Source organism: Ornithorhynchus anatinus, chromosome X4 (assembly GCF_004115215.2).
Source record: "Ornithorhynchus anatinus isolate Pmale09 chromosome X4, mOrnAna1.pri.v4, whole genome shotgun sequence".
NCBI lineage: Eukaryota > Metazoa > Chordata > Mammalia > Monotremata > Ornithorhynchidae > Ornithorhynchus > Ornithorhynchus anatinus.
In genome coordinates this window covers 5,339,481-5,356,787 of record NC_041752.1, presented here as the reverse complement: position 1 = coordinate 5,356,787, position 17,307 = coordinate 5,339,481, and the positions used below count along the sequence as shown (strand labels likewise).

Here is a 17,307-nt window from a genome sequence, read left to right as displayed (position 1 = left end):
GCATCTCAGGGCTGTGAGCCAGTAAGTCATTCTCCCTGGCCTCCAGGACCCTCACCTGAGAGAGGACTGTCACCAGGTAAAGAAGTTGATTAGGACTGTAGAAGGTCTTTAGATTATTTTTTAAGGCACCCGATTAGTTTTGTTCCCGCTACATATCCTTGTCCCTCTCCCACTACATCTCAGCTCGCACACTTTCCTCCTTTAACCCCAACTTATTAACTGTACCGCTTCTTCATCAATCTTACCATCTTCCCCTTCCTCATGTCCTCCCTCCTACCTGCAACTCACTCTCCCCTCACATCCAAGAGATCACTCCTCTCCCCTTTTTCAAAACCTGACTAAAATCATATCTCTGGGAAGCCTTCCCTGACTAACCTCGTATATCCCCATCTCATTCTCCCACTCTTCTGCATCGCTTGGGCACTTAGGTCTGTACTTAAGAAGCAGCATGGCTCAGTAGAAAGAGCACGGGCTTGGGAGTCAGAGATTTTGGGTTCTAATCCTGGCTCCGCCACTTGTCAGTTGTGTGACTTTGGGCAAGTCACTTCACTTCTTTGTGCCTCAGTCATCTCATCTGTAAAATGGGGATTAAGACTGTGACCCCACATGGGACCATCTGATTGCCTTGTCCCTACCCCAGCGCTTAGAACAGTGCTTGGCACTTAACAAATACCATTATTATTATTATTACCCCCTACACGCTTTGATACTCACCCTAGCCCACAACACTTATGTACATATCCTTATTCTCTGTTACTTCCCTTACCTGTAATTTATTTTCTTGCCTGTCTTTCTGACTAGATTCTAAGTTCCTTGAGGACAGGGATCATGACTTCCTATTCTACTGCACCCTCCCAAACTCTTAGTTTAGTACTCTGCCCTCAGCAAATACTACGATTGAACTAATTAATTAAAATCTAAAATCCTTCCAGATCTCCATCCCCTTCTTTGAAAATGAAACTTCAAATGGCTTCCCTCCTTTATTTTAATCCCTTTTGCCTTATCATCTGCACTTTGTGGATTTGGGATTTTTTTTTTTTACAGATAAAATGTGTTTCACCCCATGTAGATTTGGTGTTTGACTCTCTGAGGAGCAATTTTCTGGTTTGGAAGAGTTACTATGTGGTGTCAACAGTGGGTATTGTTTCATTCAGGGGCTCTCTGGGATGAACATCAGGAGCCTGCTTCCAGCATCTCCAGTCCTAATCAACAGCTTCTTCTTCAGTTTCAACAGTTTTCTTCTTCCTCATTATCAGAGAGTTCTTCTTTCTATAGAGCTGCTAAAGACTCAGCACCAGGCCCTCAGCACCCACTTCTCACCCTGAGGCCCCATAAATAGCACAGGCTCCAAGGGGGAATATTAATCTTAGGTTTATTTCACCTTGAGAGGAAAATTCCTACAGAAATCAGGCAGGACCCCAAACCCCCCGGGGGGAGAGAGAACTGGGGGGATCCAGAAGGAGATGAGGAGAGAAGCCGAGTTTGATTCTGGCAGGATCCAGCAGTGCTTCCCAAGAGAGAGATGAAGGTGAACGTCACTGCAAAACAGAGAAGGGGCCAGTCACTGACCAGGAGTCCACACAACTAGCCTCTTAGCTGGCATCAGAAACAATGAGGCGCTCATGGGCGGTCAGCTTGAGGGACAGCATGGCAGAGTGGTTGGTGCCTCCATTCAACCCATGGCTCTTGGACATGACTGGAGGCCCAAGTTGGGCATCCAGAGCCACTGAGGAAGGTAAATCTGATACAGGAGTTTGGAGAAAATGGTGACCTCAGCCAGGGCCCAAGGGAACCCAGAGGCCAGGCCTTCTCCTGGCCAGATCCCCACAGCCAAAATAGGAGCAGAATTGGAGCCGTTTTCTGGGTAGCTACGGCCAACACTCCTCATCACGATTACCCCACCAGCTACTGCACTTCCCCACTGGACTCTGGGGTGGCGGGGGCTCTGTGACTCCGCCTGGCACTTACCTGGGCAAGAGCTTTGATGCACACATCTGTGGAGACAGAGAAACCCCATTACCAGCCATCTCTAAGCCCAACCCTGGCAGCCGATGGGGAGGAGAGGGATTCCGGACCCGATCCCTGGATTCACTCCTTTCCCAGGATGGAGAAGGAGGTGGCAGACTGGGAAGCCTTTACCTGTCTTGGGGAGCAAGCGTCCCTGATGGGGATAGAGCTTCAGTTTGGGAGCCATCATCTGCATTTTGAGGGCCACGTCTGGAATCAGGGATTTGCCTCGGGCTGAGAGAAGGTTGGGAGGGGGGAAATGAGAACGTGTCAGAAATGGTTACATCCACACTGCAAACAAAGGTAAAGAGATGCTGTAAACAGCAAACAAAGAAAGAGGGTGAGGCCAGGGCTCAAAAATGTGTGTGGAAATATCATAATGTGTATAATAATGTTGGTATTTGTTAAGTCCTTACTATGTGCACAGCACTGTTCTAAGTGCTGGGGTAGATACAGGGTAATCAGGGTAATCAGGTTGTCCCACATGGGGCTCACAATGAATCCCCATTTTACAGATGAGGTAACTGAGGCACAGAGAAGTTAAGTGGCTTGCCCAAGGTCACACAGCTGACACGTGGCAGAGCTGGGATTCGAACCCATGACCTCTGACTCCCAAGCCCGGGCTCTTTCCACTGAGCCACTCTGCTTCTCTATGATAGCACAACATAGTACTAAGCTTTTAGAAGGGGGCAATAGAATAGAGTTGATAGGCATGTTCCCTACCCACAAGCAGCTTCCAGTGACATATTAGTGTTCACTGGTCCCTTCTTGGAATGATTCATAACTGGCAGTGAATGCTGATCTTTAACTGGAGGGAATCAGGGAGCAGGGAACTCACCATAGTATCAGAGAAGAACAAATGGGGCAGACCAGGAGCGCAACGGCCTCCAAGTAGTTCTGAACCCTTGACTTGTTTGGACTAGCCTCAGATGTATTTACCCTAGCACTTTACAAACATGTAAGCACTTATTAAATACCACTAAAAATATTCAGCCCCACGCAACTCCTCAACTCCACAGCTCAGAGTCATTTAAACTTTTCGGCGGAGCACTTGAGGGCTTAGAATCAATCCTTGTTCCCATGTTCAATAATCCAGGGCCGGCCCTCCCTTCCTTTTCTCCCCCCACGCCATCTATTATTATTGTAATTATATTCCTTGTTAAGCACTTACTATGTGCCAAGCACTGGGGTAGATAGAAGGTAATCAGAATTGGACACAGTCCCTGTCCCACATGGGGCTCACAGTCTTAATTCCTATTTTACAGATGAGGTAACCGAGGTCCAGAGAAGTGAAGTGACTTGCCCAGGGTCATATAGCAGACAGGTGATGATGACAGTGATGATGGTATTTAAGTGCTTACTGTGTGTCAAGCACTGTTCTAAGCACTAAGGTAGATACAAGGTAATCAAGTTGGACATGGTCCCTGACCCCCATGGGGTTCACAGTCTTAATCCCCATTTTACAAATGAGGTAACTGAGGCGCAGAGAAGTGAAGTGACTTGCCCAAGGTCACACAGCAGACAAGTGGCAGAGCTGGGCTTCGAACCCGGGTCCCTCTGACTTCCAGGCCAGGGCTCTATGCACTAGATCATGCTGCTTCCATTCGAAGGAGCACTTTACAAAGAAAAGGTAGAAGAGATGAGCTAACTGGTGGAGTTGGGAGCCCAGAAGCACAGTGCGTCATCAGACCAGCCCTGAGGTGAAGGCTGAAAACCTTGTCTCTGAAAGGGCACTGGGCTTCCAATCTCTGAGTCCTGTCTCAAATCCCCAGGACCAAAGTGGATAGTCTTCAGAACTCCCAGAGTCTGTACAGGAAGGTCATTGATTAGGATTTTTATTATTGTTGCTTGTAATGACGGTATTTAAGTCCTTACTATTTGTGAAGCACTGTTCTAAGCATTGTGTAAATACAAGTTAATCACGTTGGACACAGTTCCCGTCCCACATTAGGCTCACAGCCTAAGCAGGAGGGAGAACAGGTATTGAATTCCCAATTTGCAGATGAGGCAATTGAGGCACAGAGCGGCTGAGTTGCCCAAGGTCACCCAGCAGACGAGTGGCAGAACATGGATTAAAACCTTGGTCCTCCAATTCCCAGTTCTGTGCTCCTTCATTTAGGACTCACTGCTCCTCTGGATGATGTTGGAGGAAGCCTAGTCTCCCTCAGGCCAAGGTGGGACCCTGGTCTGTAGAACTGGGATCTGGTCACCAGCTGAAGAAGCCGGAGGGAGGCCACCTATCCTCCTTCCCCCTAGGACTCCCTTCCTCCTGAACCCTCCCCCAGGCCCTAATAGCTGGAGGTGGAACTCAACCAGGATGGAAGATCCTGTCATTCAGCCATGTTGGTTCCCGCCCACCATATTCCCCGGCCCCAACCTGGGGCCTCTGCCCCACAGACTGCCAGGAGCGATCCCCCAGCACCTACTGTAAAGCTGCAGCATGTTGCTGGTCACGCCATCCCTTTCCACCTGCATGTACATGATGGCATAGCGCTTGTAGTCGGTCTTTACCACGTGGATTTTCTTCTGGTTAAAGTCTGAAACGAGAGCAAAGCCCCTGGGCCTGGGTCAGTCCTTGCCTTTCTTGGGGCACTGGGTATGCAACCACTTCCTTTTGTAGATAGTGCAGGGAGAGAATTGTCACCCCTGACCCTGAAGGGTGCCCCTTCAAAAGTGCTGGGTGCCATTCTGGGTTGGAGCCCCAATGTTAGGCTATCAAAAATACTCAGGGCCACCACAGAGTTTGGGTCAGGGTTAGGACTCCCTGGGATAAACAGCCCACCACCAGTTCCTTTCCCTTTTTGGGGGAAGCTTGAGGTGTGAGTTGGCCGAGGGAAATGGGAATGGGCCCGTGCCTGATCCGTAATCCTGGCACCGCTGACCCCTGTGGCCACTCCAAAAGAGTGGCACCAGGATCTCCAAGAAGTCAGCACAGTGGTCCTCCTGGTGAGTTAGTGATTCAGGCTTCTCTCTGGGGGGTTTGTGTCTGCTTCCCTACGTTGCATAGAGCACAGTATTTCTGCCATTTGTCATCATCATCATCAGTGGTATTTATTGAGCGCTTACTGTGTGCAAAGCACTGTTCTAGGCTCTTGGGAGAGGACAATGCAACAGCGTTAATAGACACATTCCCTGTTCACAGTGAGCTAACAGGCTAGCGGGGGAGCCCAAGAGGTGTACATCCCCTTGATTCTATTTATCGTGATTAAGTTGTCTTGTTTTTGTCCGTCTGTCTCCCCGATTAGACTGTAAGCCCGTCAGTGGGCAGGGATTGTCTCTATCTGTTGCTGAATTGCACATTCCAAGCGCTTAGTACAGTGCTCTGCACGTAGTAAGCGCTCAATAAATACTATTGAATATTGAATATTGGTCAGTACCTGCATCGCTGAACTGGCCGGGCACAGATCCTTTGACGAAAACTGTGTCCATAATCTGGCAGCCACCATCATGCCTGCAGAATCATTATTATTATCATTATTATTATTATTATATTTGTTAAGCACTTACTTCATGCCAGGCACTGTACTAAATACTGGTGTGGATACAAGCAAATCGGGTTGGACAGTCCCTGTACCATGTGGGGCTCACAGTCTCAATACACTTTACAGATGAGGTAACTGAACCACAGAGAAGTGAAGTGACTTGCCCAAGGTCACCCAGCAAACAAGTGGAGGAGTCCAGATTAGAACCCATTACCTTTTGACTCCCAAGCCCACTCTCTATTCAGTCTCACTCTCCCCACAGCTGATTCTCCCACCAACTAAGTAGTCCCAGGAGACCAAACTCTTCAGAAATCCCCAGTAACGACTTTTTTTTACGATATTTGTTAAGTGCTTACTATGTGCTAGGCGCTGTTTTTAGCCCTAGGGTAGATACAAGCTAATCAGGTTGGATCCAGTCCATGTCCCACATGGGATTCACAGTCTTAATCCCCATTTTACAGAGGAGGGTACCGAGACACAGAGAAGTGAAGTGACTTGCCATTTATCACAGAGCAGACAAGAGACAGAGCCAAGATTAGAACCCAGGTCCTTCTTCCTCCCAGGCCTGTGCTCTATCTACTAGGCCACACTGCTTCTCTTGGAAAACACCCCCCCCCCAAGGTCAGCTGGCTTTCAGTTTCCCCGTTCCCTGAGTGTCCTTCTCTGGGGACTCAGCTTCCACTGAAGCTGGTCTCTCAAAGGCCTCCCTGAATTCTGCAGAATTCTCATAGCAATGACAAGATGCAATGTGGAAGTAGAGGAAAGAGCCCAGGCCTGGGAGTCAGAGAAACTGAGTTCTAACCCCAGCTCCTCCACTTAGCTACTGTGTGACCTTTGATAAGTGAAATGACTTGCCCAAGGTCACACAGCAAACATGTGGAGGAGCCCAGATTAGAACCCATGACCTTCTGACTCCCAGGCCCATGCTCTTTTCACTCTCACTCTCCCCACAGCTGATTCCCCCACCAACCAGGTAGTCCCAGGAGACCAAACTCTTCAGAACGCTTACTCTGTGCCTCAATTCCCTCTTCTGCAAAATGAGGATCAAAACCTGTCCTCACTCACCCTTTGACTGCGATCCCCACGTGGGACAGAGACCATCTCCTACTTGATTGTCTTGTATCTAGACCGCCGTGCTTGGCATATAGCAAGTACTTGACAAATATCACAGTTATTAAGCACGTACTATGCGCTAAACTCCGGAGTAGATATAGTGATTTGAGACAGACATAATTCCTCGCGATTGATATCATCACCCTTTTACAAATGAGAAAACTGAGGCTCTGGAAACTGAGGCTCTGGCTTGACCATGGACACACAGAGAGTCAGAGACAGAGCTAGGGTCTTCTGGCTTCCAGTCCTGTGTTCTTTCCGCTAGGTTACGGACCTCCTTCCCCAGCACGAAAGGCTACGTACTCCTACCCACCCATCCCCTTCCACTAGTTCTCCCCCACTGAGGCTTCTTTGATGGTGTAAGTGTCTGCTTTCTTTCAACTGATTCTATTTTCCTTCTTTCCCATATCTCCAGTTCCCCAAATACAATCATTCCTTGAATTCCTTGACTTTTCCCCAATTTTCACATCCGTTAGCTCACATCCTTCCCAGGGACAGGAAATATTCTCCTCATTTACAGATGCAGAAGATGGAGCTCAGAGAGGATAAGAAACTTGCCCAAGTCACCCAGTAGATGAGAGGCAGGCCAAGATTAGAACTCAAGACCCCTAGCATCAACCCCGTACTCTTTCCACTAGGCGACATTGCCTTTATTTGGAAACTGGGGCCTCCCACTCCCTGACTCCTCCCTTCTGCCAGTCCACTCCCGTGAAAGAACCTTTAGACTTCACTCAAGGTGCTACTCTAGAGAAGCAGCATGACTTAGTGGAAAGAGTACGGGCTTGGGAGTCCGAGGTCATGGGTTCTAATCCCAGCTCCACCACTGATCAGCTGTGTGACTCTACGCAAGTCACTTGACTTCTCTGTGCCGCAGTTCCCTCATCTGTAAAATGGGGATTGAGACTGTGAGCCCCCCGTGGGACAACCTGATTACCTTTTATCTACCCCAGCGCTTAGAACAGTGCTTGGCACATAGTTAGCGCTTAACAAATGCCATCATCATCATCATCATTATTATTACGCTGTCATCGATTCCACAGCAATTCCACAATGAGATCCAACCGAATAAAGAGCTAGTAGCTCCATCAACCAATATTTCCACCCAACACCCACAGTGGACATTAAGTTCTGAGAGGGATTTGGCTCTCATTCCGGGAGGTATTACAATAAAGAAGTTTCCTGAAAGGAAGCTGCTGATTAGCCCCATCCACGTTTCACTTACTTAGGGAATCCGAATTTGACGTTCAGATCACCGTTGGCTGCAGGTGTTACGATGGCGGTTGCCATCTTCATGGAGTCCTTCTTGGAAAGAAACACCTTGTCGTTCGAGGCCGCGGCAATAATGTTCCAGGCCCCGGCAAACTGGAGAAAGTATTTGGAAAGAAACTGCTTAACTCTTTCCTGCCACCCCACCCCTTAACACGGGCTTTCCCTCATTCATTCATTCAATAGTATTTATTGAGCGCTTACTATGTGTACAGCACATGGAATGTACAATTCGGCAACAGATAGGGACGATCCCTGCCCAGTGACAGGCTCACAGTCTAATCGGGGGAGACGGACGACAGAGCAAAACAGAACGAAAGAAAAACAAGACAACATTATCATGATAAATAGAATCAAGGGGATGTACACCTCATTAACAAGATAAATAGGGTAATAAATAATATGTACAAATGAGCCCAGTGCTGAGGGGAGGGGAAGGAGCAGAGGGTGGAGTGGGAGCAGAGGGAAAAGGGGGTAGCTCAGTCTGGGAAGGCCTCTTGGAGGAGGTGAGCTCTCAGTAGGGCTTTGAAGAGGGGAAGAGAGTTAGTTTGGCGGACGTGAGGAGGGAGGGCATTCCAGGACAGCGGCAGGATATGGGCCGGGGGTCGACGGCGGGACAGGCGTGAACGGGGGACGGTGAGGAGGTGAGTGGCAGAGGAGCAGAGCGCGTGGGGGTGGGCAGTAGAAAGAGAGAAGGGAGGTGAGGTAGGAGGGGGCAAGGGGATGGAGAGCTTCGAAGCCAAGCTCCCAAAATGTACATTCAACTCAAAGGAGAGCACGATGGGAATTTCAGGAAGGATACAGGCACTATGAAAACGGTATGTCTCCCACCCGCATTGCGCCATCCTTAGCTTTCGATTTAGCGCCTGTCTTTCCCCAAGTTATTTACTCTCTGTTGCCCTTAAGGAGGGCCTTACTTCGGCCGCCACAATTGTTGGAGAAAGGTCGGGAGAGTTAAGGGTAGTCACATCATTTCTACATCAACCCATTTCTTTGAGTCCCACCTCCCGTGGGAAATCCATACCATTGCTCTGAGACAAGATGGCTGCTCCACTTTTAAATGGGGCCCTGCTACCTGAGGTAGGAAAGCAGTCACACACTAGAGATTTCCTCATTCTCTCTCCCCTGCTGGGTTTTGAGCCAGATTGAGGTTCCTTTCACCTCTAGCCCAGGCACAATAGTAGAGTAGCCTCACTCTAGGCTTCAAGGCTCTCCATCACCTTGCCCCTTCCTACCTCTCCTCCCTTCTCTCTTTCTACCGCCCACCCCGCACGCTCCGCTTCTCTGCCGCCCACCTCCTCACCGTCCCTCGGTCTCACCTATCCCGCCGTCGACCCCTTGGCCACGTCCTCCCGCGGTCCTGGAACGCCCTCCCTCCTCACCTCCGCCAAACTGATTCTCTTCCCCTCTTCAAAACCCTACTTAAAACTCACCTCCTCCGAGAGGCCTTCCCAGACTGAGCTCCTCTTCTCCCTCTACTCCCTCTACCACCCCCCCTTCACCTCTCTGCAGCTTAACCCTCTTTTCCCCCCATCTCCCTCTGCTCCTCCTCCTCTCCCTTCCCATCCCCTCAGCACCGTACTCGTCTGCTCAACTGTATATATTTATTACCCTATTTATTTTGTTAATGAAATGTACATCGCCTCGATTCTATTTAGTTGCCATTGTTTTTACGAGATGTTCTTCCCCTCGACTCTATTTATTGCCATTGTTCTCGTCTGTCCGTCTCCCCCGATTAGACCGTAAGCCCGTCAAATGGCAGGGACTGTCTATCTGTTGCTGACTTGTTCATTCCAAACGCTTAGTACAGTGCTCTGCACATCGTAAGCGCTCAATAAATACTATTGAATGAATGAATGAAAGTAAGGGGAAGCAGCATGGCTGAGTGGAAAGAGTCCGGGTTTGGGAGTCAGAGGACATGGGTTCTAATCCCAGCTCCGCCACTTGTCTGCTGTGTGACCCTGGGCAAGTCACTTAACGTCTCTGTGCTTCAGTTACCTCATCTGCAAAATGGGGATTAAAAGTGTGAGCCCCACGAGGGACAACTGATTACCTTGTATCTACCCCAGGGCTTAGAACAGCCCTTGGCACATAGTAAGCACTTAACAAATACCATAATTATTATTATTATCATTATTAATGGTGGTTTTTTAAAAGCTCTTAGTTTGTGCAGAGCACTCTACTGAGCACCGGGAAAAAAAAAAAAAACCACCGGTGAAAATTAGACATGATTCCTGACCCTCAAGTAACTCATAATCTAAGAATAAGGATGGAAAGAGTAGACAGACACTTAAGGACAAAACTGCAAAAACAATGAGAAAAAGAGTTGGGCGGAGTGCAGGGAAGCTCCTTTATTTGGTCAGAAGAGGTTTGGGTGCTCAGCCCAGCCTGGAGGGCTGACAGGGGCTCGGTGGTAAACTGAGGGCCTGCCTCACCCCCATTCAGACCAGGCAGCCTGGCATGGGCCCCAGGGTCTCCTCTCACCCTGGCCCAGCCGCAGAGGCTGGCAGCAGATAATAATGTTGGTATTTGTTAAGCGCTTACTATGTGCAGAGCACTGTTCTAAGCGCTGGGGTAGATACAGGGTAATCAGGTTGTCCCACGTGAGGCTCACAGTTAATCCCCATTTTACAGATGAGGCAACTGAGGCCCAGAGAAGTGAAGTGACTTGCCCACAGTCACACAGCTGACAAGTGGCAGAGCCGGGAGTCGAACCCATGACCCCTGAGCAGATCCCATTCCTATTGCCCCGCTGAGGGCTGGGGCTGGATAAGAAGTTCCCTTCCCCTTAACCCAGCTCAGGACACCAACAGGATTTCTGAGGGTCCAACCAGGGACTCCTCCGGCCTCTGGTGGGTTTCAAGATCCAGGTGAGCACCCCCCAAGCTCTGGCACTGGCCTCTCTGTTGGACTCTAGGCTGTAAGCTTGTTATGGGCAGAGAATACGTACGTTCACTGTTGTAGCATACTCGCCCAAGTGCTTAGAACAGTGCTTTGCACGCAGTAAGCGCTCATTAAATACAACGCAATGAGTGAACGAGCTCTAAAGCCAGTCTGGAGTTTTGCATGCCCAAACCACAGTAATAATAATTACAGAAGCAGCGTGGCTCAGTGGAAAGAGCCCGGGCTTGGGAGTCAGAGGTCATGGGTTCGAATCCTGGATCCGCCACTTGGCAGCAGGATGACTGTGGGCAAGTCACTTCACTTCTTTGGGCCTCAGTTACCTCATCTGGAAAATGGGGATTAACTGTGAACCTCACGTGGGACAACCTGATTACTCTGTATCTACCCCAGTGCTTAGAACAGTGCTCTGCACATAATAAGCACTTAAATACCAACATTATTCTTATAATCGTGGTATTTGTAAGGTATTTACTACGGGCAAAGAGAAATAGTGTAGCCTAGTGGGTAGAGCACCCTTCCCCCCCTGCAAGGATCTCACCTAGAGAGTTTCCAGTACTCTACCAGTCTCGGCTACGAGAGGGAGAGTCAGGCAGAGACATACCCATTCCATTTCTACTTTGGGCAGTGGCTGGCGAGTGGAAAGCAATCTGCTCCAAGTCAAAACTCACCTGTGCTGGGCAGCAGCAGCACGGGAGAGAGTAGAGGGCAGAGACTCAATTTTACTGCCCAGAAGAAAGCAGTGATAAACCACTTTCTGGATTTTGACCAAGAAAACTCTAGGGATTTCCTACCAGAATGATTGCAGATGGAGGTGGGGCGTTCTGGAAGAGATGATGTGTCCATGGAGTCGCTGTGGGTCGGCGACAACTTGACAGCATAAGGCAAGACAAGTGGGTAGGGCACGGCTCTGGGAGTCAGAGGACCTGGGTTCTAATCCTGGGTCCACCACTTGTCTGCTGTGGGCATTTGGGTGAGTCACTTAACTTCTCTGTGCCTCAGTTACCTCATCCATATCCTGGAGATTAAAGACTGTGAGCCCCATGTGGGACATGGATTATGTCCAACCGGATTATCTAAATTTTACCTACCCAAATGCTTAGCACAGTGCCTGGCACATAGTGAGCACTTAACAAATACCATAAAAAACACTGTACTAAGTGTTGGGAAAAATACATAATAATCAAGTTGGATCCAGCCCCTGTCCCACTAAGCTCAAGCACTTAGTACAGTGCTTTGCACACAGTAAGCGCTCAGTAAATATGACTGAATGAACGGGGTTCACAGTCTAGGAGGGAGAACAGCTATTGAGCCCCCATTTAAGAGATGAGGAAACTGAGGCATAGTTTAAGCTCTTTGTGGGAAGGGATCAGATCTGGCTACTCTGTTATAGTGTACTTTCCCAAGTGTTTAGCACAGTTCTCTACACACAGTGAATACTCAATAAATACCATCGATTGATTGACTACCTGAGTACCTAAGGTACCCTGACTCCTAGGCCTAAGCTTTTTTCCGTTTGGCCACGCTGCTTCTGGCTCCAGGGCTGGTACAGTAATATTTCTCAGCTTCACCTGGTTTGGGGGATGCCCTAGATCTTTTTGCATCTCCCCTGGAAATTAAAATAGATGTGTGTGGGCGAAGGTGGGAGGGAAGGGGTTTTAAAATGTCTTCGGCAGCAGGAATAAGCGCCGTTGACAAGGAGGATGGATTCCACACCCACCCACCTTGGCATCAAAACTCCACCCCAAGGTTAAATGGGTGGAGTCAGGGGTACTCACATTCCCTGACTCGAGTGGAAACAATCCCGAACTGAGCTTCACATTCACACAAATCTGCTCTCACACTGGATTTCAGGGTCTTAACCTGACTGCAGATGGGTTTCAATCTCACTGAAACTCTAGAAAAGGTCTTATCAGTGTAATCAATCCCGAGACTTGGACATTGGTCAACATATAGTATTGTCAGAGTCAATCAAATAAGGGTAGGGTCCTATAACTGGTCTCCATCTGCCCTTTAGAGACAGTGATGCTTTTAATGAGACTAGAACATGCCGGCTAGAATTTCTTTTAGATAATGAGGGCATGTGTGACGTTATCTTTTCCCGGTGAGACGCTAAATGAGCCCACCTTCCATAGTCCCAACCCCCCACAGAGCCAGAAATTCTAATTGAACCTGGCTTGGTGAATCCACGGGATTTTCCTAAAAGGGCAAAGGATATCACCAAGGTTATCTGTGGTTCCCGGGCTTCGATCTCCGCCTTCAAGTAAGGAATCACCTTGGAAAATTTCTGGAGATTGTACTGTGTCCGGGCAGAGAAGCTTTGGCCAATTTTTAACCCCTAGCATCAATCAATAGTATTCATTGAGCACTTACTGCGTGCAAAACACTGTACTAAGCATTTGGGAGAGTACAACAGAGTTAGTAGATATGTTCCCTGCCCACAGTGAGTTTACATTCTAGAAGGGGAAGCTGAACAGGGGCAGCTAAACAGAGGCTGCTTAGGGACCAGACGATTGAGCTAGACACCTGCTGTCTCTTCACTAAGTTTCTCGAGAAACCGCCCTATGGGAGCTGAGTTAGGCATTAGCACATCCTGCCCCAAGTCTCCCATTTTCCTAAATCCAAGGCTCAGGTCAATCGATCGATCATTCAGTGATATTTACTGAGCGCTTTCTGTATGCAGGGAACTGTACTATGTTCTTGGGAAAGTACAATATAACAGAGTTGGTAGTCATGTTGCCTGCCTACAAGGAGTTTGGGTGAGGCCAAGACCACCAAAGAGCAACCGTGAATTTGCGGTTGGTTCCGTTACTAGTTTTTCTCAGAGGGAGAAGTGAAAGGAAGAGCACTGCAGCAGGAACCGCCTCAAACCAAGGACAGGAGGAAGACACTAATAATAACAATAATTATAATTATGGTACTTATTAAGCACTTACTATTCATTCAGTGGCTTTTATTTTCATTCAACGGTATTTATTGAGTACTTACTATGTGCAGAGCACTGTACTAAGCACTTGGAATGTACAATTCGGCAACGATAGAGACAATCCCTGCCCTATGTGCCCAGCAGTGGGGTAGATTCAAGTTAGGTTGGACACAGTCCCTGTCCCACATAGGGCTCACACTCTTAATCCCCATTTTACAGATAAGGTAACTGAGGCCCAGAGAAGTGAAGTGACTCGACCAAGGTCACCCAGCAGAAAATGTGGCGGAGCTGGGATTAGAACCCACGACCTTTGGACTCCATCCACTAAAGTGACGCTGCTTCTAGTTCCACTGGGTCTTTGCTAATCACAGGAGATCTCCAGTGTTGGGTTAAGTCTAAAGGTGGGGAGGGGGACTCTTTGGCTGCCTGCAGAAAACGTCTCTTCTGTCTCGAGATGCACCTTGGTCATGTAGCCCTCTGATGGGCAGAGAGGTGGAACAATCAATCTATTAATTTATGATATTTATTGGGTGCTTATTTTTTAACAGTATTTGTTAAGCTCTTACTATTTGTCAAGCACGTTCCAAGCGTTGGAAGATTCAAGATTATTAGGCTGGATACAGTCTCTGTCCCACATGGGGCTCACAATCTAAGTAGGAGGGAGAACAAGGCAGCATGGCCCAGTGGAAAGAGCCCGGGCCTGGGAGTCAGAGGACCTGGGTTCTAATCCCAACTCTGCCAATTGCTGTCTGTGTGACCTTGGGCAAGCCACTTAACCTCTCTGTGCCTCTGTTTCCTCAAGTATGAAATGGGAATTCAATACCTGTTCACCTTCCTATTTAAGGCTGTGAGCCCTCATGTGGGACAGGGACAGTGTCCGACCTAATTAATGTATACCTACCCCAGGCTTGGCACAGTGTTTGGCACACAGTAAGCGCTCAACAAGTACCATAAAACCAACGAACAAACAGGTATTGTATCGCCATTTTTCGGCTGAAGAAACTGAAGTACGGAGAAGTTAAGTGACTTATCCAAGGTCATACAGTAGGCAAGTGGCAGAGCAAGGATTAGTACCCAGGTCCCCTCTGGCTCCCAGGACCATGCTCTTTCCATTAAGTCATGCTGCTTCCCTAGTACTGTTTGCAGATCACTGAACTGAGTGCTTAGTAGAGTCCAATTCCTCTAAATCTAATAAGCACATCTTCTCTAAGAGGCCTTCGCCAACTAGGCCCTCATTTCTCCTTCTCCTACACCTTTCTATTTCACCCTTGTATCTGCACCCCGTAATCACCCCTCCCTCAGCCTGACAACGCTTTTGTACATATCCGTAATTTATTTATTTCTATTAATGTCTGTCTCCCCCTCTAGACCGTAAGCTCATTGTGGGCAGGGAATGTGCCTGCTATATCATTATATTGTACTCTCCCAAGTTCTTAGTGCAGGGCTCTGCACCCAGTAAGCGCTCAACAAATATGATCTGTTTGAGTGATTGATTGAATAGATATGACTGATAGAATAGAGTTGGTAGACACAATCTCTGCCCACGAGGAGCTTCAGATCTTGAGTGGCAGGGCAGAATTGATGCTCAGTGTGGGGCATCGACCCTCTTAACTGGAAGATCTGGAGAGTTTGGAGAACTTTGTTCTGACAGACCCCCATGGCAAATCCACTCAGGCGGGACCGGGGAGTTCTCCGGAGGCAAATGCTTCCCTCTGCTCCTGGCCCAACTCAAGTAATCAGCCTCCCTTCACCAAGCACAAGAGCTACTCACCCTCGATGGCATCGGGTGCCCCTTCGCAAAACTAAACCGACCAGAATCTCTCCCTGCCCCTTACAACCAGGAGCTCTGATGTCATCCCCGCTTCACTTGGTGAGGACGCGAAAACCCCCTGCCATTTTACCTTTTTCTGATCAAAGTCCGATTGGGTGCCGACTTCCGCTCCAACCCGGAGCCCCCAGACCAGCCCCAGAACAGCACTCAGCAGCAAAGTCTTCATCCTCGGTCCTTCCGCTCTTGCTTGGTTTCAGGAACCTATGAGCAGTCACAGGGCTATAGAGTCCTAAGCCCTCCAGGGCCCCTGGATTTATATACCCCTCGAGCGTCCCGAGAGGGAGGCTGGGTGAGCACAGGGACAATAGCATCCTCTATCTGCCTGGCGTTTGGGGGTCGGTTACGCCAACTCGACAGGGATGCGGTTCAGCTTGTCTAGGGTATTAGTCCACAGCATTAGCGGGTTTCACGTCTGGGCAAAAGGTGTCACCCAATTCCAGACGTGTTTCCTCCTGGCCAGGGAGAAGGGAGAACTCCGCAGAACCAGAGAGGTGGGGTGGATTGGGTTTCGTGTGAGATGGGATGGAAAAGAGCAAAAACCCCAGATTGTATCTCTGACTGGATCGTTTGTCCTCCCGACGGCCTGGAGGCTTGGTGATCCGCGGACACCTTGACAGAATCAGAAATATAATCATCCATTTGACCCCCATTCCACATTTACTCTGATTTAACCAAAGAGGAAATAGAAACCCGCCTTGGAAATGTGTCAGGCCCCAAATCCCTGAGCCTGAAAGAGCCATCCAAAACAGTGGCGCTTGGGAGGCTGGCCTACCGAGCCTCTGCCCTCCATCTCAGGCTGTTCAGGTCAGCGATGGGCCACGTCAGACCTCGGTGAGAGCACCGGCCCTCAATCATCTGCAGCTCTCCAGCCTCTTATTCTCCTCACTGAGGAGCCAAGAGGGCTCTGGAAGCCTATGAGCTCAGAGACTAAGCTCGTTGTGAACAGGGAATGTCCCTGTTTATTGCTGTATTGTACTTTCCCTAGTGCTTAAGACTGTGCTCTGCATACAGGAAGCTCTCAATAACTACGACTGATCGATTGATTGATAGAAGGAGCACAGAGTTGGGAATCAGAAGACCTGGCTTCTAACCCCAGCTCTGTCACTTGCCTGCTGAGTGACCTTGGTCAAGTCATTTGACTTCTCTGGGCCTAAGTTCTGTCATCTGTATTCAATACCTGTACTCCCTCCCACTTAGTGGAGCATGTGCCCAGTTTGTGGCACATGGTAAATGCTTAATACTGTTATTGTTATTATTATTGCTGTTCATAATAATAATAATAATTGTGGTACTTGCTAAGCTCTTTCTATGTGCCAAGCACTGTTCTAAGCTCTGGGATAAATAAAAGATAATCAGTTTGGACGCAGTCCCTGACCCACAGGGGTCTCCCAGTCTTAACCCCCATTTTACAGATGAAATAACTGAGGCACTGAGAACTGAAATGACTTGCCCCAGGTCACACTGACTCCCAAGCCCAGCTCTTTCCAGTAGGCCACGCTGCTTTATTATTGTTATTATTATTCTTACTGTCATGATCATTCCTGGTGGCTACAGAGACGAATCTGCTACGGGGAGTTCAGTGCCCAAGAACCAGCCCCCTGAGACTAAGCGCCACTGAACTCTCTCTTTCTCCATGGTTTTGAGGTGCAGGCAGAGCCAAATTAATGCAGGGGTTTGGGGAGGTACTGAAGTCCCTGGCTTTGGGCTAAAGGGAACAATCCCAGATTCCTCACAATATGGCCTCCAGACACTTAAGCTGCCTCTGCAGCCCCCAGAAATCA

At 48.7% G+C, this 17,307-nt stretch overlaps 1 protein-coding gene across 1 annotated transcript; it reads right to left on the bottom strand.

The window, feature by feature from the left end:
* Positions 1 to 1,355: 1,355 nt before the first annotated feature.
* On the bottom strand, positions 1,356 to 16,049 carry LOC107546904 (lipocalin-15-like). Its single transcript, XM_029054151.2, has 7 exons — positions 15,597 to 16,049; positions 7,825 to 7,964; positions 5,385 to 5,458; positions 4,434 to 4,544; positions 2,140 to 2,241; positions 1,969 to 1,994; positions 1,356 to 1,538 (listed from the first exon to the last, which is right to left on the bottom strand). Exons 1-7 carry the CDS (start codon positions 15,690 to 15,692, stop codon positions 1,536 to 1,538), a joined length of 552 nt encoding a protein of 183 aa, XP_028909984.1. The 5' UTR covers positions 15,693 to 16,049; the 3' UTR covers positions 1,356 to 1,535.
* Positions 16,050 to 17,307: the final 1,258 nt, after the last annotated feature.